This window comes from Lepisosteus platostomus, chromosome 16 (assembly GCF_059453375.1).
Source record: "Lepisosteus platostomus isolate fLepPlt1 chromosome 16, fLepPlt1.hap1, whole genome shotgun sequence".
Classification (NCBI taxonomy): Eukaryota; Metazoa; Chordata; class Actinopteri; order Semionotiformes; family Lepisosteidae; genus Lepisosteus; species Lepisosteus platostomus.
Window position 1 is genome coordinate 5,979,053 of NC_142626.1, and position 25,124 is coordinate 6,004,176.

The 25,124-nt window shown below is 43.6% G+C and overlaps 1 protein-coding gene across 4 annotated transcripts in view; it reads right to left on the reverse strand.

Annotated features, from left to right (window-relative positions):
* The window catches only part of LOC148646745 (NACHT, LRR and PYD domains-containing protein 3-like), a 2,700,574-nt gene that overhangs the window by 1,519,577 nt on the left and 1,155,873 nt on the right, over positions 1 to 25,124 (reverse strand). For 3 of the 4 annotated variants that reach the window (XM_088608542.1, XM_088608540.1, XM_088608541.1), the window contains exons 6-7: positions 23,829 to 24,138; positions 23,325 to 23,403 (exon numbers count right to left, since the gene is read on the reverse strand). The exons of the other annotated variant lie outside the window; for it this stretch is intronic. In XM_088608542.1, the coding sequence (XP_088464668.1) occupies positions 23,325 to 23,403; positions 23,829 to 24,138 (389 nt within the window). The remainder of the gene's footprint in view (positions 1 to 23,324; positions 23,404 to 23,828; positions 24,139 to 25,124) is intronic. 4 annotated transcript variants of the gene reach the window in all.

Here is a 25,124-nt window from a genome sequence, read left to right on the forward strand (position 1 = left end):
CAAAGTCTGAGGCTGCAGGAGAAATCCTGTCAGTGTGATGTACATATTTCATACAGGGACATCAGCTATTGATGTTTACATTTGCAAGTGTGATACCCAATCAGAACAGACGGACACGGTCCATAAAATACAGTCCATCAGAGTCAGAGCTGGAGCTCCAGGTAGCAATCCTTCATTTTTAGTAGCCCTCTGATAGTCATGTTCTGCTCTCTCACAGACTCACCCTGGCAGGAGCAGAGCTTCCTCACAGGGAATAGTTTCATTCCCTAGAATGGATTCTGGTTCTGCTCTATCCTGGATCTCAGAAAGCTTCAGTTGAAATTAATTCAAGATGTTGACAGACCATTGTGACAAAAGGCAAATGTGTCATAATTCTTGCATATATTTAAAATATTTATCCACTGTAGTGACATGATTGTTGAATTTACTGGAACAATTAGAAAATAGAACAGTATCAGCACTATTGGCACATGGTTTAAAGGTACACGATAATGTATTAATACACAGTAAAATGTGCACAGCAAACCAAAATGAGTATTTATACTCTGCCTATAGAACTCTTTCAAAATTGTCACCTTTTGTTGCCGTAAAGTATGAATCTAACATCCTACCCCTCAACATCCAAGTGAAAAATATTCTACAACTTTTTTAGCAAATAGTAGATCTAGAAACTGAAATTGGTTAGATAAGACTCCACACCCTTGTAGCAACGATTCTAAATTAGCTCACCTTCAGAATCACATGAATTTGGTTGATAAAAATAAAGTAACAACACAGTAACACATAAGAGAAATATAAATCAACTGCAATGAAAATTAAGAAACAAGGGCTATCTGAGTGAACACAGTAATAGGGGGAAGGGGTACATTGTCGAATGTCTGTTAAATCAGTGACATTTTTTTCCCCAACCCAAAACATACAATTACTGTATATATAGATTGCACAATGTTTTGGCCGTGGAGCCTTCTTCAGGTGTGAGGGTCTGGACTTCACTCACACCTGAAGAAGTCTCCACGGCCAAAACATTGTTTTATTTTTAATCTTTTCAGCATGGAATAAACCTATTATCATTCCTTTGCAGCCTACTGAGGAAGAATTTTAGCATTTGCCTTTTTTATTAAGTATATAAAATAGTGACTATTTTTATTAGCTCATATGCTTTTTGCTTAGCACAGTATAAAAGGATAATTCAAGCATTTTATTTGACCTTTTGACATTAATATTACAAACCACAGAATGTCTAGCTCATTTCACATCTTTTATTTATATACTTCCTTATGTCTATATGCAAGGTAGAACTGCTCCTTAAGAAGAACGTGGTCAATTACAAAGAAATGTTTGTAGAGAGTAGAAGAGTTTGTGGGTTCGAGTCCCACTAAGCCCGGGTTAGAGTCCCTGCAAGAAGGAAAATAAGAAGTTATAGTCCGGGTTAGAGTCCCGGCAGAAAAAAAGGATTTTTAAGTTCATGAACTGTGAAGCTAGGGTAATAGGTGTAAAGGAAAATATTTATCAAACGAAACAGGCGCCAGGGATAATAATAGATTTTTGCATATAGTAGAATATAAGTGTAAGTATATATGAAAAAAATAGAGAAGAAAACTGCAGAATTATATTTTGAACTGTGTGTATTAGTTATAAGGAACTTATTAACATTTGTGTAGGAGACAAATGTATTTGGATCACTAAACCTCTGCTGTTTAAATAATATAGGTAGTTTCTTAGTAAATATGGGAAATAATCAGAGCTCTCAAAATGTGCCAGTACCTCAAAAGGGAACTTGCACATGATTTATATATGAAAATTAGGGGCCCATAACTATGAAGGATCTTTGTAAGTGGTCAGAATGGACAGGGGAAAGTGGAATTAGGAAAAAGAGGTTTCCTGAAGATGACAGGGATAAAATAGAAGGTTTAAGGGGAAAGTTAGAAGAGAAGGAGAAGAAAGGAAAGAAAGTGAATTGGAAAGCTTATATGTCATGGAAAGAGAAATCACAGAAATGATGGGAAGCTTCAAAAAAGGCTAGTCTTGCCTATGCGTACTAGAAAGAAAGTCTCCACCGAAATTAGAAAGCGGTCCGGAGCCAGAGCCTTTTTCCTCTGAGCACGATCATGATGACTGGAACCCTCACTATTATAAACCATATCGTCCACCTCCACAGGCTTCTCCCAGTGCACCTCCACCAGCCTATTCTGTTGGCAAATGGGGAGTTGTAATTGATCCTCCATCTGCAAACATGCGCTCACAAACGGGGCACTGTCAAATTCAACAATTGCAGCAACTTCCACCTGCACAATCAGACAGAGGACCGGTACCTGGTGCAGTGGGAGAACACCCACTGGGTTCAGGGTTTTCAGGGGCAAGTGGCTTTGTTCGTGAAATGCCAATGTGTGCTTTTCCAGGTCCAGAAGGAACTCCAGCATATGTACATTGACCTTGGTCTCCTAGTGAATTATTTGCATTACTCAAGTCTTTTCCTAAATTGCCTGATGATCGTAAAGAATTTAAAAGAAAGTTAAGCCTCATTATTGATTGTTATAAGCCTAATTACAGTGACATAACCTTGTTGATAGATAATATTGGTCCTAAAGGTTTACAACATCCTCAAAAAAAAAACGAGGAGGAAGATTGGCCGATACATGACCCAAATGATGAAGGTGCCTTTGATGAGGCGGTGTCAATGAAAATAATTTCCTTAATGACTGACTTGATCAGTATTTGGTTCAGTTAAACCAGTGGTTCTCAAACTGTGGTACGCGTACCAGCAGTGGTACGCGGAGCGCCGCCAGCTGGTACGCCATATGATCGATAGAACTTTGTTGTGTGCGCTGAAAAATCTGGAAGGTTTTCATATTTTCTATTTTCACGAGGAATGACGGCAGCCGAAAGCTTGGGAGAAATTAGAATTATTTATTGAGATGTGGAGATTTGGCGTAACCCGCTTGGCTGAAGGCCGACCTCCCGGCCGTTGGACGGGGAGGATAGGACCCCCATGCGACCAATGGGGTAGCTGCAAAGATGGAGAGGGGGTGGAGGAGGGATGCAGAAAACGAACAAGGAAGAGGAGAGGGTGACGTTTGATATATATGGAGACCGGTTGCTTACGTCAGGATTAGTAAGAATTGCGGCAGCTGTGTCAAATGAGCTCGGCTGCTTTCATTCCTCCCGAACTTTCATTAAAAACTCCATTTCACGAGGAATGACGGCAGCCGAAAGCTTGGGAGAAATTAGAATTATTTATTGAGATGTGGAGATTTGGCGTAACCCGCTTGGCTGAGGGCCGACCTCCCGACACCCCAAAAAGAACCAAGCGGGACCCCCAGTCACCAGTGCAGAAAAACAAAAACAAAAACCAAATGATTATTAAACTAATTCAGCCAAGGAGAGAAAGTGCCTACTTGAGGGTACCGGGGTTAGTTTTTATGTATGCATGATAAGCCTCGGAGGACCAACGGCCGAGTTGCTTGATGAGATACTCGGGTATGCCTTGGCGAGCGGCAGAGGATGGGGCCCCTGATCTGAAGGAGTGCCCGAAGAATTGTTCAGGGGGGTATTCGGCGGTAAGAAGGATGTCATAGAGGTGAGAGAGGAACCAGTTGCGGGTCACAATAGGGCCCTTCTCATTTACGAACAGAGGGTCAGTAGGCAAAGCTCCGGCAGAGGTGCGAAGATATGCGTAATGGGATAGAGGCTCGTATGGGCTTACGTATGAACAGAGTTAGAAATAATAGATGAGAGTGCCGGACCCGAGTTGGTCGGTTTTGCTTTTCTTGAGATAAAAGGTCAGTGTATCGGAAGACAAGATGGAGATGTCGGATAAGCAGGGTTGAGGAGAAGGATCGAAGGATGTGGAAGCAGCGGTAATTTCAGAGCATCTTAGGAAGCCAAAGAAGGCTAACAAGAATAAAGATTCGAGAGTGCGGTCGACCCAGGGTGAGTGGTAACCCGACCTGAGAACGTAGATGCAGGATTCGAGGATGTCCGAGGTAAGTGGTGTGCGTTGGTTCGGAAGTGGTTTTTCAAGCCGCTAAAAGCCTTTAAGCAGGAGACTAATTTGAGGGTGGATAAGGGAGGGACAGGTCGTGCCGAAAAGGAGTTTATGGAAGAAGTGGATGCCGCACAGGTATACTTTGTTGGTGGATGCTCGTACCTTGAGTGAGTTTCTACACTAGCAAACGAAGGATGATACTGTGAGAATATCGAAAGAAGGGAATTTTATGTTCGTGGAGAGGTGAAAGGATTGGAAACCCTTCCAGGCAGTCCAGTAAGAGTTGAGAGTTCGGGGGCAATCCCTAAGAGGATAGTTTGCTGGGCCAGCTGGACGTAGTGATGGAAAGGATGATTCAGAGGAACGTGAGTCCCGAATAGGGAGGTACTGTGCATGGGTTCACATTTAAGGTGTTTTTCTAGCTGATAGAGTGTCCTGATAAGGAACAACTCCCAAAGCTGATATTCTCAAGCAACCCTAATAAATGGTCATCTCTGGCGCCTTACTGTCTGGGAGATTACAAGGGAGAGTCTCATCCCAAGTTGTTTACAACTCTAAGGTCAGAGTGCATTGTTACTCATCCTCAGCCAATCAGGAACTGGTAGGGTAGGTTAACCCCACGTGGGTCTTGAATGCCCACGGAACTTTCAACCAATGAACGACCGTAGTTCCTCCAGGTAAAAGAGGCAGCACAGGGCTCCTCCGTGCCCCTCCTGGACATTCTCAGACTCAGCTTGCACAACCACGTAATGGCCAGTGTGTCCGAGTGCCAGGACTTTCCTTTGTTCTAAAAGTCAAGAACAGAGGTCGCCAGTGTGTAACCAAAGGATCCGCCCGAGGTTAGTCCAGCAGCAAGCCTCATGAACACACCGTGAATGCTCACCTGATCAACAAGTGAACTACGGTCGGAACTGTGGACAGCTGAATATCAATATTCAAGACTAGCACTACATCAGGAACGAACCGGTCTTCTTCCTGTCTAAAGAGTGTGACATGCTTGGACCCACAGTCACTTTTCTCATGTGCACAATCTCTCACCAGTTTCAGCCAACATTAACTAGCCGGTCTTCAGAGAGCCTACTACCAGAGCATCGCCGCAGGAATCTCTCTCACTTCTCTCATGCCAAACCAGCACTGCCTGGCACTGGGCCAGAGAGCACCGATTGGACACAGCAACAGCCTGCCACTGCTTCTTTGTGTCCACGGGAGATCTGAATCCCCACAGATTGGATGAGTATTCAACCTTCTGCATTACAGCTCGAGAATTCAATTGTTACCTCAACCCCAGTTGATATCAATTTAATTCCTATGAGTGATGTACTAGTGTAGAAGTTGTAATCCAAGTTCATTTACAAAATGGTCTAAATGCATGGTATACTGAGTGTATGTCCATCTTGGTTTGTAACTCTTCGTGATTGAATATATACCTTTTGTATTCTGCTAATCCTCACTATAAGATTTGTTATGTTTATGCACAATTTATGTACTAATAAATGTATTGTCGTTTATTAGTATCCGTGTGTGTGCGTTGCACAAGGTCAGTCTTCTAATAGCCATCAAAGAATCATTTTGTGACTTACTGCTACAATTAATAATTGTCCCAGTAAATGCACAAAACCCCTACATTTATTGGTGCCTCGTGAGAGGATGCCTACACCTGTGACTAGCAGGTACTGCAGCTGTCAGGCTGAAGGGAGATTTCCCTTTAGCTCAACTGGCTGGGTCACTGTTGAGTGAATCCGGAGGCCCGGGTTTGAGTCCCCAGTGGTGGGGGACCAACCTGAGGCGGCAGCGGCGAGGGCACATACCCACGTGAACTCGAGAGCGCTACAGTATTTAACGTGTCATAAATATACTGTGCTGCATAAGCCTCACTGAAGCATATGAAACCTATCAAGCAAATGACCCATCCCAAAAGTGCACCAGTAATATTCCTGAATTTTATTTTTAAGCCTATTTTTACCCTATTTTAATATCAAGTAATAGGTTTATTCCATGCTGAAAAAAAGAAGAAAGAAAACACAAGGTTTCAGCCGTGGAGCCTTCTTCAGGTGTGAGTATTTTAATATCTGTGTATTTCCTCATTATTGCAGAGAAAGGAAAGGCAATTCTGACTATACAGACAAAATTCCACTTTAACAGATTGTCTGTGTAATCCACACTCTGTTATGTGAAGCCTGTCAAACTGTGGGTTTACTGTACCTGCAAACAGGACCAGCCCTGGGCACAGGCCAACTAGGTAACTACCTAGGGCCCTGAGATCACCAGTGGACCCCCTCAATATGTAAGACGACATATTGTTTTAATACGTACATTAAATGTTAGTGAAATATTTCCTTCAGTGGCTCTTTCTATTGCTGCTGTGCTAGTCTAGGCTGTTTGTTAGTTAAATTGTAATATAATGAGTTGTGAATGTAAGTGTAGTGGTTTGTTTGACTGTTGATGTAGTAAATGTCTCACCTTCACCGTATAATGACAACTTCTGTGTGGTTTCAGCTGCTTCTGCACTGGACGCAGTTTGTTTAATTTTGGAAGGTAGTAAGTGTTGTGATGATCAATTTTATTAATATTTCATTACATCTAACATGTAATGAAACATTAGTAGTGACTATTTACTTGTATTGCAAACTATGTTGTAATGGTTTAAATTAAAATCATGTAGTTGCAACTGGTAAAAGCAATTCATCCTCCAAAAGGTTGTGCCTATTGGGCACTGGGAAAATGAAGGGCAAAAAAGAAGTGCAGGACAAGTGATCTCAAAACAAATCAAGTAACTGTAATAATGTATATGTATTTCATTTAGTTTTAAATCTGTTTGATCCATGTAACTGGCAAACAGTAGATAAGCCACATTTTCTAGCTGGAAACACAGACTACTTGAGGTGTTTTACTAGACGTTAACTGATTCACATTTAATGTTATTACTTTCAATGTTAAAATACGTTATCTTAGTAAAATGTATGCGTCTTGTTCTTGTTTGTAAGTTGTTTATTATGTGTTCTCTTCGAAGCTGGTTAATAAAAGTTTTCTAGCTTAATAATCAGTTTATTTAATTGCTCAAAGTAGTAAAATCAGTTTGTGGTGGGAGTTCATAATATTGGTGTATGCACAAATCGTGATTTGTAATTCCCCTTTCCAAGGGATTTTGGTTACTAAAATTATTTGGGTCTGATCATAGACAAAAACCTAATACCGCTAGAACATGCAGCAGTATGTTGAAAGATACTGTAGTGTGCTCTCTGAAGGCACCAGTTCTGTAGGGTTTGGGCATTTACTGGGACAATTATTAATTGTAGCAGTAAATCACAAAATTGATTCTTTTGATGGCTTTAGAATCCAACCATGCGATATAACTCAAACAACGCACACACACAGGTACTAATACATGAGGATACATTTATTAATACATAGAATATGCATATAAACCTAACAGATCTTATCAAGAGGGTTACCAGAATACAAAAGATTTATATTCAGTCAGTTACGAAGAGTTACATATATCAAGAGGACATACGTTCAGTAAATCATTCATTTAGACCGTTTCGTAAATGAACTTGGTTATAACTTCTACATTAGATACTCAAAACAAGTACATAACTAAGGAATTAAATTGATATCAACTGGTTGGGATCACAATTGAATTCTCGAGCTGTAATGCATTGAAGTTGAATACTCATCCAATCTCTGGGGATTCAGATCTCCTGCGGGCACAAAGAAACAGTTGCAGGCTGTTGCTGTCCAATCTGCGCTCTCTGGCTGCGTGCCAGGCTGTGCTGTGCGGCTTGCGACGGTGCGCTGCTGATGCTCACTGACCGGCTATTTAGTGTTCGCTTTAACTAGCAAAGTTTGTGCACAGGAGAAAAGATGACTGTGGGTCCCAGTAAGTCAGGAAGAGGACCGGTTCGTTTCTGATGAAGAGCTAGTTCTGAATAGTGATTCAGCTGTCCACAGTTCTGACCTGTTCAGGAGGCCTGCTGCTGGTGCTAACCTTGGGTGGATCCCCTGGTTACTCTCTGGCAACCTCCGCTCTAGACTCTTAGAACAAAGGAAAGTTCTGGCACCCGGACACACTGGCCGTTCCGTGGTTGTCCGGGCTGAGTCTCAGGATGGTCAGGAGGCGCGCTGCGAGAATGTCCTGCCCTTGGGAGCCTTCTGCTCCTGGGCCGTCCTGCCCTGGAATTCTCCTTTGAATTCCCTTTAGAAAAGTCCACAGAATTCTCCTGGAGCTCTGTGTTGCCTGTTTTTACCTGGAGGAACTTCAGCTCATTCATTGGCTGAAAGTTCCATGGGCATCAGAGTCCCACGTGGGTTACTCGGCCCTACCAGTCCCTGATTGGTTGATCAAGGTGAGATATGAGTCACTTACTCCTGACACTTAGGAATGCAGTCCAGATGTCCATCTGGCACTCCCTAGAAAGATAGGCGCCAATGGATGACAATTGATCATGATAGCCAGGCTTAGCTAAGTACATCCCCTTTTGGGAGCTGTCCCTTATCAAAAGAAAACATCTTTAAATCAGCCTGCATGAAAAGCTTCTCTGTGGCTGCACCACAGAGATGAAGAGAGAGATGGGGCCTCATTTGGGAAAGCACCACAACACTTAATTCTGAATTATTAACAAGCATTGCCGCTACATATCCCCACTTTTTGAAGGTCACGAGGTCCTGAGGCGTTGTTGCCTTCAAAACGAAACAGAGTTAAGTGATGTCCCTTGTCATTAGAACATTAACCTTAAATGTTCACATTACTCCTCGAGAATTCATACCGGAACCCGCATTGGATACAAACTGTTACGATCCCTGCCTCCCGGCAACAGAGGAGGCAGAAGTAGGCGTAGCCCCCATCCATCAGTTCACCTATCAGTTTTCCCATTCACCACCACACCCCCGTCTCATCCTACTTAAACACCTGTCATTCCCTACCTTGTTGCTCAGTATTGGTTTTCCCTTTCGAGCTTCCTGGTTGCGCTTCTTCTACTCTGTGTTCGTCTTGGCTTTCAGTTTGCGGTTTTTCCCTTTGGACTTCGGCTTTTCGGATCTCGGCTTGGATTGGTTACTTTCGCTCTATTTCGGATCACTAGCTACCCCTGGATTATCGGATTGCTCTACTGACTACGACTTCGGATCATGCTTCGGCTTCTGTACTCGTTCCCTTTCGGATATCTGGCTTCCCCTGGACTCTCGGCTCGTTCCTACGATTACGGCTTGGCTTTGTTCGCTCCTGCAAGTGGGTTCACTCACTGGTTCGGTCCCTCTTACCGAACCCCTAACAGAATACTGAGCCATTTAACATGGACCCAGCGGAGCAAGTGGAGATTCGCTCGGCTCTGGATCAGCATGGACAAGCCTTACTCCAGCTCCAGGCTTCTGTCCAACAGATCTCTGCGCACCTGTCTGCAATGCCGCCCATCGGCAATCGAGGAAGCAACGCCGGAGCTGCCGCTTCGGCTCCGCCCCTGCCAGCTCCTACACCTGCCTCTCGACCTCTTCCACTAACTCCACCTGACAGGTTTGACGGCAACCCTACGAAATGTCGGGGCTTCTTAGCACAGTGTGCGCTGGTTTTCAGGCTCCATCCGGAAACTTTTTTTTCTCCTCAGGACAAGATCGCCTTCATAGTTTCACTGCTAACCGGCCGCGCTTTGGAATGGGCTACTGCTCTGCTTGATCGCGGGGCTCCTGAAATTCAGGATAATGATCTTTTTTTAGGAAAATTTAAGGGGTCGTCCCGAAGTTGGCCAAGACTCTGCCTTCCGCCTCTTCTCCATCCACCAAGGTCGCCGGCCTGTACATGATTATGCTATAGATTTTCGAGTAGCAGCAGCAGAGACTCACTGGGACGATGAGGTCCTTATTTTTCTTTTTCGTCAAGGACTCAGTGAAGAAATTAAGGACCATCTGGTAAATATGCCGCAATTGGGCAATACCTTGGAGGAAGTTATTTCACAAGTATTGCAATTAGAACTCAGAATTCGTCATAGGAGTGCTAAGAGATCTCGGTCCCCTATACTAGAGGCTCCTCGGCTATCACCTTTCAGATCTGCCGACTCAGAACAACCTATGGAAATAGCCCGCACCCGGTTAACCCCTGAAGAACGAGAGAGGCGCCAACGAGAGGGTCGCTGCCTGTACTGTGGGAAATTTGGACACTTTAAAGCGGCCTGCCCTGCTGCATACTCATCCTTGAGGCGCCGCCCACCTTCTCAGAATCCTAAGGTGAGTGAGAATACTCAATTCCCTCAGCTTTCCTGAGGATTTTTTATTTGTTCTACACTATTCTGGGGTAATGAAAGGAGACCTCTTCTCGCTTTTATAGACTCAGGGGTGGCAGGAAACTTTATAGACGCCTCCGTCGCTCGAGCTTGGAAACTACCCTTGACCCTGGTGACTACCCCTCTTCGTGTCCAGTCTATTGATGGTTCCCCCGTATCTCCAGGACTTATTAGGTGGCAAACGGAAATTATAAGCCTGCAGATAGGCGCCACCCATGTGGAAGACATCTGGTTTTATCTCCTTGAGACCCCAACACATCCTCTGGTGCTAGGCTTTCCTTGGCTACAACAGCATGACCCTAACATTTCTTGGTCCCGTAAAGAGATTGTAGCTTGGGGACCCAGATGTATTAGAAATTGCTGTCGCCTACCAGTGAAGATTGCACTCATGGCGACGTCCCCTTCAGGGGTTCCTACCATACCCCCTCAATATTCTGATCTACAGGAAGCCTTTAATGAGCAGGAGGCCTTGGCCCTCCCCCCTCATCGACCATACGATTGTGCCATTGACCTTTTGCCAGGTACTATCCCTCCGAAAGGTCGTATTTTTCCACTCTCCAATTCTGAGTCTGAGGCCCTGAAAGTCTATATACAAGATTTTCTTAAGGCTGGGCTTATACGTCCATCCACTTCACCAGCATGTGCCAGTTTTTTTTTTTGTGTAAAAGAAGGATGGTGGGCTCCGTCCCTGCATCGACTATTGTGGCCTCAATGAGATCGCAATCAAGAATCGGTACCCATTGCCTCTAATTCTAGCAGCACTTGACTCTGTGCATGGAGCCAAGATCTTTACCAAACTGGATTTACGAGGGGCCTATAACCTAATCCGCATTCGGGAGGGGGATGAGTGGAAGACGGCATTCATGACAACCCATGGACATTACGAATATTTGGTCATGCCCTTTGGTCTGGTTAATGCTCCAGCAGTGTTTCAGTCTTTTATTAATGACATCTTTCGTGATCTCCTACAAAGATTTGTCTTGGTTTATCTAGATGACATATTATTTTTTTCTGATTCCTTCCAGGATCATGTTCTCCATGTCAGAGAAGTACTCTCCTGGCTCATTAAGAATAAACTATATGTCAAACTAGAGAAGTGTACCTTCCATGCTTCAAGGATTCACTTTTTAGAGTACGTCATCTCGCCGGAACGGGGGAAATGGATTCGAGTAAAGTCTCGGCGATTACTGATTGGCCCACTCCCAAGAATCTCAAACACATTCAACGATTTCTCGGCTTTGCTAACTTTTACAGGAAGTTTATTCGAAACTTCAGCTCGGTGGTCACTCCCATAACCTCTTTGACCCGTAAAGGACCAAAACAAGGCAAATGGACCCCTCAAGCCGAAGAAGCATTTCAGCGTCTGAAACACCTGTTCACTACAGCCCCCATCCTAAAACACCCTGATCCAACTTTGCCTTTTGTGGTCGAAGTGGATGCTTCTGGCCATGGTGTGGGTGCTGTTCTCTCCCAACGTCATGGAGAAAAAAAGATTCTTCATCCCTGTGCCTTCTTCTCTAAGAAGTTATCCCCTGCCCAAATGAACTATGACGTTGGTAACCGTGAGCTCTTGGCCATTAAGCTGGCATTGGAGGAATGGAGGCACTGGTTAGAGGGTGCTCATCACCCTTTTTTAATTTACACTGATCATAAAAACCTGGAGTATCTGCAGTCGGCCAAACGTCTTTGTCCTCGCCAGGCTAGGTGGTCCCTTTTTTTTTCCAGATTTAATTTCTTGATCACCTACACTCCAGGTTCTAAGAACATCAAAGCAGACGCCCTTTCACGGATCCACGACCCCCCTGAGGCCGAATTGATTCCAGAATCCATCATCCCGTCTGGTAAGTTCCTGGCAGCTGTAAGATGGGACATTGAGGTAATTGTCCAACGAGCCTTGGTAGGACAGACGGTACCTCCGCAGTGCCCTCAGGACAAGTTATTTGTCTCTAATTCCGTCAGATCGGCAGTTTTACAATGGGGACACGACTCCCGCTTCGCTGGACACCCTGGATTCCACTGTACCTTGGATTTCATATCCAGAGACTTCTGGTGGCCAACTATGGCCAAGGATGTCAAGGAATATGTCCAGGCCTGCTCTATCTGCTCCCAGATGAAGTCTTCCCGGATGAGGGCAGCGGGCCTTCTTCAACCCTTACCCATCCCGGACCGTCCTTGGACCCACCTCTCAGTAGATTTTATTACTGACCTTCCACCCAGCCATGACTATTATGGTAGTGGTAGACCGTTTTTCCAAATCTGCTCATTTTATTCCCCTACCATCTTTACCTACAGCTCGAGAACTAGCAGAATTGTTTGTACAGCATATTTTCCGACTGCATGGCATCCCTAAGGATATTGTTTCAGATAGGGGCCCTCAGTTTGTCTCCCGATTTTGGAGGGCCTTCTGTAAGGCACTGGGCGCCTCAGTCTCACTTACCTCAGCTTATCACCCTCAGGCCAACGGTCAGACAGAATGCATGAATCAGGAACTGCTGACCTATTTACGGACTTATATCTCCTCTACCCATGATAATTGGGTGTCCTTGCTCCCATGGGCAGAGTATGCACACAATTCATTGTATACCACATCTACTGGCATGTCTCCCTTTAAGTGTGCCTTAGGTTATCAGCCTCCTCTTATCCCTGACTCCCATCCCAACAACCTGAAGACCTTCTGGAGGAAGGCCAAAGCCACCCTTCTTCGCACCTCAGCTCAGCAGAAGAAGGTGACTGATCGGCGCCGTCGTATCCCACCCAGACTTCGACGTGGTCAGTTTGTTTGGTTATCTACTTGTAACGTTCCTCTTAAGCAACCTTCTGGCAAGCTTGCTCCCAGGTACATTGGTCCTTTTCGTGTCCTCGCCCAGATTACCCCAGTAACTTACCGGCTGGCCTTGCCTCCTACCCTTCGGATCCACCCTACTTTCCATGTTTCCCTCCTTAAACCCTTTCACAGATCCACCCTGTCTAAACCGCAACAAAAACCCCCACCACCTCGAGTAATTGATGGACTCCCTGCTTACACGGTCAATAAAATCCTGGATTCCTGATGGTCTCGTGGATCCTTACAATATCTCGTCGATTTGGAAGGCTACGGTCCGGAGGAGCGCACCAGGGTTTCGGAGAAGGATATTCTGGACCCCAACCTCATCCAAGACTTCCACCTTAACTTCCCGGATCGTCCCGTTAGGGCGTCAGGAGCCGCCCGTAAAGGGGGGGGGGTAATGTTACGATCCCTGCCTCCCGGCAACGGAGGAGGCAGAAGTAGGCGTAGCCCCTATCCATCAGTTCACCTATCAGTTTTCCCATTCACCACCACACCCCCGTCTCATCCTACTTAAACACCTGTCCTTCCCTACCTCGTCGCTCAGTATTGGTTTTCCCTTTCGAGCTTCCTGGTTGCGCTTCTTCTACTCTGTGTTCGTCTTGGCTTTCGGTTTGCGGTTTTTCCCTTTGGACTTCGGCTTTTCGGATCTCGGCTTGGATTGGTTACTTTTGCTCTGTTTCGGATCACTGGCTACCCCTGGATTATCGGATTGCTCTACTGACTACGACTTCGGATCACGCTTCGGCTTCTGTACTCGTTCCCTTTTGGATATCTGGCTTCCCCTGGACTCTCGGCTCGTTCCTACGATTACGGCTTGCTTTTGGATTACGGCTTGGCTTTGTTCGCTCCTGCAAGTGGGTTCACTCACTGGTTCGGTCCCTCTTACCGAACCCCTAACACAAACATTATGAACAACATCTGGAGTTTGTATAAACAAGATAGGAGACATTATCTCACTCTAGGAATTACACATCAGGAAGTTCACTGTCAATATCTGATACCTCTGTAGTAGATATTTGGGGAGAAGTCACTTCATTTGTTTTGACATGCTACCTTTGACTCATTCGTGCTACCCGGAGTACATCTTGATGTAAGAGTACAGCATTCAGAGTACACTGTCAGTCATGATCCAGCTACCCAGCAGCAGTGTTACAATAACACTGTTCCCAGCCCACACTAACTAGCCAGTCAGTGAGCATCAGCAGCGCACTGTCGCAAGCAGCACAACAAGCCTGCAACTGCTTCTTTGAGTCCACAGGAGATCTGAATCCCCAGAGATTGGATGAGTATTCAACTTCAATGCATTACAGCTCGAGAATTCAATTGTTATCCCAACCAGTTGATATCAATTTAATTCCTAAGAGTTATGTACTTGTTTTGAGTATCTAATGTAGAAGTTATAACCAAGTGCATTTACGAAACAGTCTAAATGAATGATATACTGAACGTATGTCCTTTTGATATATGTAACTCTTTGTAACTGACTGAATATATGCCTTTTGTATTCTGATAACCCTCTCGATAAGATCTGTTAGGTTTATATGCATATTCTATGTATTAATAAATGTATCCTCGTGTATTAGTACCTGTGTGTGTGTTGTTTGAGTTATATCGCATGGTTGGATTCTAAAGCCATCAAAAGAATCAATTTTGTGATTTACTGCTACAATTAATAATTGTCCCAGTAAATGCCCAAGCCCTACAGAACTGGTGCCTTCAGAGAGCACACTACATTTTTATTGGCGTCCCTGGGTGGGCTATGGCAAGACTGAAATGAGTCAACCAAGCGGAATAATTCAATATAAAACGCCGCGGGTTTCATACACGACAAAACAGTGTGCTGAAAGCCGAAAGGAAAAAAGTTCCCCTTGCTCTTTAAGCAGTGCTTGATTGTTTTGTGATCTTTTGCGATCTACAGGGTTGATTGCATACTTGATCTTGTGGTTTTCTGTGGTAAAACTGTGATTTTGTACTTAAAAGTAATACTCTTTAAGTTTAACGATGGTTGCTAAAAGGTCTGAATTTGAGTCGCTATTAAGCACTCTCTCTAGCAGCGACAGGTCTGACCACGATCTCTGCCATATCTCCGTCAGCGGAGAAGCTAGGAGAATAAACCTCCATTCTCTGAGAGAGCTAGCGAAGGACATGGAGAGATTTGACCCCGCAGTGTCAGAGAATAATATCGAGAGTTATATTCAGGACCTCAGGTATACCCTGCAGTACCTGCCAAACGCCACAGAACAGGAGAAAGTGTTTCTGGTCAGGAAAACTACCAGCAGAGCTGTACATGAGTGGATGGCCAGGCAGATGAAAGAAGTCTGTAATGACTTTGAACAGCTGTGTCAAGCACTTATCGAAGAATACAGTGCGTTTATTGACCCGACTGCCGCGATAGCCGCTGCCCTTAACATTAAGCACGAGAGAGCAGAGTCCCCTCGCGAATATTACGAGAGACTTAGACAAACTTATTTTGCAGGGCAAAATGATGAGGGTTACGAAGAGAACACACATTTCAAGGGTTTTTCATTGCGAATCTCCACCCATCAGTCAGAAAGATGATCTTAATGCATACAGATGCACAGACCATGAAAATGACTGATATTAGGAGATATGTGCAGAAAGCCTGGGAATATGATGTCCAAAGTCTCTCCGAGCAAAAAGCTGTTAAAGCGACTGCGTTCGCCATCAGAGCCAGCAGGGTGAATCCCCTCCTGCTCGAAAGAGTACAGGCTCCTGAGCTGGCTAAGCCCCGTTCCAAAGCAGTCACACAGGACCGCACCCAGCGTCCTAAGTGCCATGAGAACACCGGGGGAGGGAAAGGGCTAGATAAAGCTGACCAAAAGGATTCAGTAGCCGCCCGCCTGGCCAGGCTTGAACAAGTTTTATTAGGACAGGGACAACCGCTCCACAAGGCTGCCGGAAGTGTGAATGAGCTGATACTCTCCACTGGAGGAGGCGGAGACCCGCCCCCTCACCCTCCCTCAGGCTATCTGATTGATTGGAAGGGTTCCTGCCTGGATGAGGTCAGCCACTCCCAAGTGAGTGCTGACTCCACCCCTGAAGTCACAGAGCAGGCAGTAAACACAGAGGAAAAGCAAGAAGCTTTTACCTCAAGACTGCCATGGGAGATGTCTTACACAGTGAGACACTGATTGACACTGAGGTTGTTTGATGTCACACGGCAAGCTCAAATGGGTAGAAAAAGAAAAGGGCATGCGACTCAGAGAGGAACCTTTGGTGGATCACCAGAAGGGCAAAGTGTGGAAACAGGTCAAGGCTCCTAAGCCTTCTGTACAGAAGGAAAGGGGGGCCAGGAGGCAGACTGTGCTCACACAGTGCCCACAGAACACAGAAGCCCATGCGGAGATTCCTTCTGTTCCCTCTGGACAAGAAATAAAAATATTTTCTTGTTCCCCGAATATACAGGGAAGTTGTGTCCTGGCCGAGGTCCCAGCAGCCTCCTTGCCACAGAAGCAGTGCTACGAGCAGCCGCCTGATCCACCAGGTAAAGCACACCCCTTTTACATCCCTAAAAAGGAGCAGATCTCAGCACCTGGTGATGAAAAGGAGCTTTCCCTGTGCACCCTGGCACCCAAGAGGGGTCAGGACCACCACCCTGCAGTTGTGGAAGGGACTGACCTGATTGTTCCTGCCTCAACGGCAGGGTTGCCAACACACCCAGGCCCCCAGAAGGGACAGGGAATGAAAGCCGAGCCGGTTTCCTTACAGCCACCAGCTCAGTCTGTCAGTCTGAGTCTGACCAACAGTGGTTCACCCAGACTGGAGCTGGATGGTCAAGCCACCCGCCTGCCAGTGCAGGACATCGCAAAGAGGGGTGTCAGAATCCCCGCCCGCACTGACATGGGCCTGGTGGGTGATAGTGAGTTCAAAGACAGTGAACTAGCTATCCCAGTGCAGGGGCAGCTCCCTGAACCCCTAGCGAGGGAAGGGGGGAGCGAGCAGGTGTTGTACACCTACCCCCAGCGAACGACTGTAAACATGCCGATATAGGGATTCCTCAATCAGGAGGTGTACAGGGTGGACCTGAACAGTGAGAATCGGATAAATGAATGATATACTGAACGTATGTCCTCTTGATATATGTAACACTTTGTAACTGACTGAATATATACCTTTTGTATTCTGATAACCCTCTCGATTAGATCTGTTAGGTTTATATGCATATTCTATGTATTAATAAATGTATCCTCGTGTATTAGTACCTGTGTGTGTGCGTTGTTTGAGTTATATCGCATGGTTGGATTCTAAGGCCATCAAAAGAATCATTTTGTGATTTACTGCTACAATTAATAATTGTCCCAGTAAATGCCCAAACCCTACAGAGCTGGTGCCAAGTTCATTTACAAAACGGTCTAAATGAATGGTGTAGTGTGCTCTCTGAAGGCACCAGTTCACTACCAACCAATGCACCACGAGTGCCCCTGTCGGTCATTTTGGCCAGCCAATCACTTACCGCGGTGCCCTCCGGTGCCCTGTGGGTAGGTTACTGTACCGCGGGTTTTTACCGCTCATTTTGAATGGCTGCATCTGTATGTAAACATACAGTCTGTTAACTTTATCATCTCTGCGGTCTCCTGTCATTTTGTCAAACGTATGCTTAACCCCATTAAGAAGTGTTTTTGTTATCAGTGTATTCCTCAACTTTCCCAAAATTATATTTTTCCTACCTATATCTTTAGTCTTACATCCTAAGATAGTTCAGCCAAACCAAATCACAAATATCATATCTAAATATTGGCCATGTAGTACTGTGCATTTGGAATAATAGTTTGTTTTAAAGGGAGCTAGAGAAATCAAGAAAGGCTTTTTTTCTAGAATTAATAAAGCCACATCCAGTTCACTGGGGTAATTAACAATCTCACTGAACAATCTGAACACTGAACAATCTCCAATATGTTCAGGATTGGACAGCCAGAATCCTGATCAGGATGCATTACGCCTGTCTTCAAGTTCTTGCACTGGCTTCCTATCAGGTTTTGAGTTTCTAGTCAACTTCAAAATCCTCAATCCGTCTGACTCTGGTCTTCTAGCTGTCCTTGAGAACATCTACATTCTGTGGGTAACAGGACCTTCTCTAGCTGCACCCCAGAGCTCTGAATTTGTATCCCCAGTGATATCAGAGTCACCCACCCTGAGTGCATTGAAATCTAACCTCAAATCCTCTCTTTTCAGAAGACACAGTGTCTGTATCTCCTTCATTTTCTAATTTTGGTAGCACTTCTAACTGCTTGTCTTTCTTACAGTATATGTATTTACTTTGTAATCTGTGGTCCTTATAACTGTTTTTACACCTACTGTATTGCTTTGAGATGCCACTTTTAAAGGTGCTATATAAAATCAAGTTTTTTATAATTGTTATAGAGAAACATAATCAGATTTTCCCTGGTTCAGAAAAAAAGATCTAAAGTATACTAAAGTATCACTCTTCTCACACCCTATTTGCTAAATGGCTTTTTATACTAATCTGATCAATCTAACTGCCTATTTTCTGTGCTTTCTCTATCCTGCTAAATTCATAATTATTCTGAAAATATTTTTCTTGAAATTACTCATTTCTGAATTCCTGTTTTCACTTTTAACATCTTGCAGCAACTCTGTGACAAAATATACACTTAGCTCAACCGGACAGTTCATCCTGCTACTGTACCAACACTGAACACAAAAATCTTTAGATTTCTAAGTTTAGATCTTTATTAAGTGGTTTCATTAGTGACAAAGGCTAAACTTTCTTGGAAAAATGTATTTTCTGTGTTGCAAAAAACTGACTTGCTTAAACAAAATATATTTACAAATCCTTTCACCTGCTCCATTTCTAAAACTTTTTGTGCTTTTTTGTATTTTTTACACCTCTAGCACTTTAATTTTTATTTATTACACTTTATTTTCGGCACAACCAGCCAGCCAGCACTCCCGCACGCCAGCCAAGAGAGAGAAGTACAGGCTCAGTGACCATAGCCTGGCCATAGAAACTGGGCGACACAGGCAGACCTGGCTGCCCAGAGAGGACAGGCTGTGCTCCCACTGCCAGCAGGGAGAAATAGAGACAGAGGTGCACTTCCTACTGCACTGTGACAGATACTCTGGGATTAGAGAAACATTCTTCCCTAAAATCAGAAATTTAATCCCAGAGTTCCCTCAAATATTTTATGATATGTCTTTGATGTCTTTGTTGGAAATTTCTGTAATATGTCTGTATTTTCTTATTTTTGTTTTGTGTTAATTTTATTATTTTTTCTTGCTTTGGCAACACTGATTGTATCCATCAGTCATGCTAATAAAGCACCTTGAATTGAGAGGGGGCACCAGAGAGAGAGCGAGCAAGCGAGAGAGAGAGAAAAGAGAGAGAGCAACACACAGGGGTGTGAAACCAGAGAACTATTTACACAAAAATGGACAATCTCCCCAGGCTGTACGCCCATTTCACAGTGGGTCAGCTGCACTGGTCAACGGCTTTCCTAATCCCCGCCCTGACCACTACCACTCCCGTCCTACCCCTCACAGCGTATCCCAGCCAGGCGCTCTTCGGCCACAGTGCCGGGCGAATGCGTTACATTAATGTAGGGCTTTCGGGCTCACATGGACTTGCGCCTTACACCCTGCTGTACCGCTGTGTACATACAGTACGAACATGTTGTGATATTTAAAAATATAAAAAAATGTCAATATAGTGTCCATAATATTTGCTATTTTAGTTTTTCAAAGAAATGTTTATTTGTTAAAAGAAAACTCATGGTGATACCTGGATTTGAACACCCAGCCTCAGCCTTATAAGTCAATCACTTAAGCCATCACATGACAGATGCAGTGACATAGCAAGCAGTGAAACAGCCATACACATATCCATAGAAAGTCTTAGACTACTGTTTTTGCTAGTACATGAATATCATTATATCGTTATTTATTTCTTTAGATACATGATTCCATATTATATTCCCTATAAATCAAATTCTAAAAGTATGCTTGTTGACTCCGGTATCACGTTAGTTAAAGACTTCGATGCTTAAAATGTTTAGGGAGAAATGGAATACTGGTGTGTATTTTTTCTTTATAGAGAACCGAGACCAGCCATATACTGTATGTTTATGTTCCAAAATGTATATCGTTTACAATGTATATCGTTTATGGCCTTCACACCAGTTAAATATATAAATATGCTTTTGTTTACTCCGATAACAAGCGTATTCGCAGAAAAGGTTAAAACGATCAATTTTCACAAAGTATATAAATGTACAGTAATATGGTCAGAAGGAGCATGTAAAAACGTTTCCGAAATAACCACATGTAAATCTTCGATGCTTAAAATGTTTAGGGAGAAATGGAATACTGGTGTGTATTTTTTCTTTAAACTACCAATACCAGCAATAAACAGTATAGTTTACATAATTTGTTCATAAATTAATATCGTTTATGATCTTCAGATGCATTATGCTCTGCTTCTTTTTATGTTTAGCTACTAAAATTTCATATAAATTTCAATATGTTCATTCCATATAAATATTCAATACTAAGCAGATTAAAATGTGCACAGTAAAGAGATTAAATGATTAAATATTTTCACTACCAACCAATGCACCATGAGTGCCCCTGTCGGTCATTTTCACCAACCAATCACGTACCGTGGTAAGCCGCGGTGGCTTGTGGTTAGTTGCCTGCGGTATGGGTTTGTACGGCATAGCTTGAATGGCTGCATCTGTACTGTATGTCCCAGTCAGAGCTCGGGAACGGGAATCCACAGGGAGGCCAGGCTAACACGGAAATGCTCTCCAGACAGATTGGACATACTGTAGGATGCCTGGCTCCCCAAGAAGAAAAAAAAGGTTCCGTTGGGAGGCAGTAAATAAGCAGGGGAAAGAAAAGTTCTCAAACAGCCTGAGAGAAAATGGTGAGGAAGAGAAAAGAGCCCTGAATCAGGAAAGGAAGACTCCTCAAAAAAGGGCAAAAAAGGCAGCAGGAAAGAGGACAAAGAAAAGTGCTAAAAAGAAAAAAAAGTGCTAGGGTAGGGAAAAAAACAGGATGAGGTTGCACGGGGAGAGTCCTAGGGTCCTGGATGACATAAGCTACCTCATGGAAGCAGGTGGAAACCGTAGGGGAGAGAGGCCAGTGGGAAGGAGTCCTGGGTTCAAGGCAGAGCTAAGGAGCTGCCGTGCAGTCAGGAACCGGGCTGCAGTGCACAGAAAATCCTGGAGGATTGTTGGAATGGAGTCAGAACAGACTGATTCAGCGGTGAAAGGAGAGGATGGTCAGTTTCCAGCCGGGGGATCTCAACCCTGGCGAATCAGTCTGTCGACAGGAACTGGGCAGCCTCAGCAACGGCGAGGAATCCTGTGCCAAGCTCCCAGGAAAAAAGGAGGATGCTTGGTCTTGGAACAGAATCCTGATGCTGAGCTCCAAGGGTGATTCGACTTCAAACCAAAGACAGGGGTGCAGACAGGCTAAGGAATCCAGGGCAGGACGAGCACCCAGAGAAGCTGCTGAGGCATCTGCCCAGGGAACCGGAGAATAGGAGTGTAGACAGGATGGGTGAAATGAATACAAATGAAGCTGAGAACTAAAAGCACTAGTGCACCGAAGGGGAGTGAAGAGGGTGAAATGAACAATGACAAAGCACTGTTAAAGTGACGCCTCAACATTAAATAGGGAAAGAGAAATTGAGTAATGAATTGTTAATTACTAATTAATACAGATCAGTGAAGGAAAGTCTGGCTTGTGCAGCTGGTCCTGGAAAACTGGGAGCCCTCATGAGAATGTAAGTTTCCCAGGGCAACTGATGATTGAGAGCCAGACAGTTGGGCTTTCTGTGTCTCTCTCTCAGCAGTGGGGTTCTCCTGAGTCTCCTACCATATAACCCCCTTTCATTGAGTTTGGCAATGGATGGTGCGAGTTGAAACTATTGTACCTTGTGTCTGAAGGTCAGCTTGAATCTGTGTGGCAGTTGATCGAGGTGCTTTCTCCACCATTCAAACAATCCTTCGCTGCAATCTTTGATCAAGTTTTCTCTTGTGGCCATGTCCAGGGAGGTTGGCTACAGTGCCATGGGCCTTAAACGTCTTGATAACACTATGTAAGGTGGAACAGGATCAAGGTCTTTGGAAATGGACTTGTAGCCCTGACATTGTCCATGCTTGGCTACAATCTTGTGTCTGATCTCCTCAGACAATTCTCTGGTTTCCTTTTCTCCATGCTCAATATTGTACACACAGTGACACAAAATAGGAGAATGAGTCCTTTTCTCTATTCAGACTGGTTGAATTAGTATTTTTTATACTGGTTCATTTCAAAAGTAAAGGAAAATCACCAGTTTGAAGCCAAATTATTTCTAAGTACTTTTGGAAGGTGCCAGTAATATTATCCGGGCCATTTTAGGATTTCCTGTGGAATAAGCTGAGATTTAGTAAATAGTAAAGCTGACTTTTTGTTTGTTTGTTCCACTGCACACCAAGGAAGTACATACAGTATGCGGATTCTAAAAGATTTTTTAACAGTTGTCTGGAAGAAATTTTGCATTATTTGAAAAATGTGCATGGGTGCCAATATTTTGGGTCACAACTGTATATCTGATGACATCCAGGCGATCACCAACAGTGATTTTTTGTTTTAGAAGGTAGCACACAAATCATTTCATTGGTTTGCTCACTGGCTCAGCTTTTCACTCTCTAGCTAACCTGGCAATCTGACTTTTCCCACAATGTGACTGCAAGCAGTCTGAGTCAGGATTTCTTTGAATACTTCAGGCTGAGAGAGTGCAACAGTAAAAATAGAGAAGAAATCTTGTTTTTTAGAAGACAGTTGTTATGCTTTGTTTTGGGCTCTTTTGTCAGACACATTTGATATAGTAGTTCAGGATAGTAAAAGTAATTTAGTTGTTGTTGAGAATATGAATGTGATTTAACCACTGATGATACAGTATATAAATGATACTGATATGAGACTCATATAACCTATGAGGTAGACAATAACAAAAGTTGATATATTTTAATTGACTGAATGATCAAATTCATATTACAGCAGATTGATTCAAAAATATATTATTTAACTCTTGTTGGTTATGCATGTTTTAGTGTTGTATCAATAAAGTATATACTGCATATTTCGAATCCATGTGTCAGACTTTAAATTATTATGCTTAATTGATTCCTACAGTTACAGTCGTCAAAGCACACTCATTCACACACACTGACCTATTCTGTCCTTCTCCTGAGAGACGCTCTCATACACTAACCTGTTTGGTCAGTCTCCTGAAATCCTCCTGTGTAGAAATTCTCAAGTTCATCTGTAAGGTCACTCACTCTTCCCATATCCTGAGCATGAAGAGCAGAAAGGTGTGAGACTTCAGGAAGAGGCAGAATTGGCAGAATGTAAAGAAATCAAGAGATCTAAAGTTTTCATAGAAAGAGAACATCCATAGTGATAATAGATCCACAGTGAGACCACCCCTCAGTGTTTCTGTACTGATATACTGAGTTCTGGTCACTAATGTTTTACACTGTACAGTACATGTGAAATAAAATAGCACACAGACACTCAACTCCCCTCATTGATGAGTGTGTATCAATTCAGTCACACTGGTCACTACAGATCTCTGTCTGTGAGTTCAGGGAAGAGATGACACAGCACAGAGTCACTCAGCCCTTTCACAGTTTCACTGTGAATCAGCTGGTGAAAAGAGTATCAATATTAGCAAGACCTGATCTTATATAGCAGATGAGTGACTGAAGCCTCTTACCTTTGTCAGTCCCTGTTCTGATTTAAAAATGATGTCATGGCCCCTGTGTTCCTGTGCTGAACACAGACTGCAAATGAGAGTCTGGTCAGTACTACAGAGCAGCTCCAGAGCTTTGTGGTGCTGTTGGCACAGTTTGGGCTCCTGGTCTCCACTGATGTCCACCAGTCTGTGTCTCCGCAGGGCTGGGACTGTGTAGTGCCATCGGATGTGTATCTCACAGTAGGAGACAGTGCAGGTCAAACAGTATTTCACAGCTTTGAGCTTTGTCTCAGTGCAGAAATCACAAGGTGCATCTCCAGGCCCAGCAAAGCTGTGAGGAAAAGAAAATCCTGTCAGAGATCTTCACAGTGTATGTTTAAATACACTATATGTTTAAATATATATTTAAATACATATAAAAAGAGTTACAAATGTTATGCCAGCTCCCTCTAAAAATGCTCTTTGCACAAACAAATTACTGTATAGGCCCAGTAATTCAGGAGAGGAGACAACAACTATAAAGAGTTCAAGACAGGAAGGGGGGGGACAGCTCAGGACAAGAGACACACAACCACACATGGAGATGAGGACATGAGCACAAACTAAACTGCAATTTAAAGTAAATTGTCCTAGTCATGCAAACAGATTATTATTCTATTGCTGTTATATGTTTTCTTTAATAACAATGTGTGTTTTTTCAAAATACACAAAATGTGATACAGTCTGTTCTCTCAGGAATATATATATATATAGTTTTGTCTCTGAAATTATAGGTTTACATCTATCAAAAAATTATAGGTTTACTTATGTAAAAATAACATTTACATTTAAATTTCAAATTGCATGTTGGATATAGTTGTTTTCTGTAAAACAACAAAACCAGTTTATTTATTTTGGAAATCAATCAAGTCCAAGTATTTTGTATTATTTAGGTCCATATACAGTGTGTCGACAGGATTCAGGTGGAAATTCACATATAGAGCTGGTGAAGTGAACCTGCACAACTACAGTGTCTGACAGCCTTCTTGTAACAGCTGCCTCCAGTTAATGACAGCTCATGGCAGTTCATGACCAGGAGCTTCCAGACATCACTGCCCTGCTCATTGCAATTATCTCGTCTCCATATGACTTGGAATGCTGGGAATGGAACACCATAGCCCTCACGCATCTGGACTAAATGAGATCTTGATCCATCTGCCTGGAACCAATACAATTTGAGGTCTCATTCTGCTGTAGACTTCATTTAGCTGCTCAGATGTTGAGATATTTCAAGTGGATAATATTCTTCTACCTACTGTACACTGATTTGACTTGGCC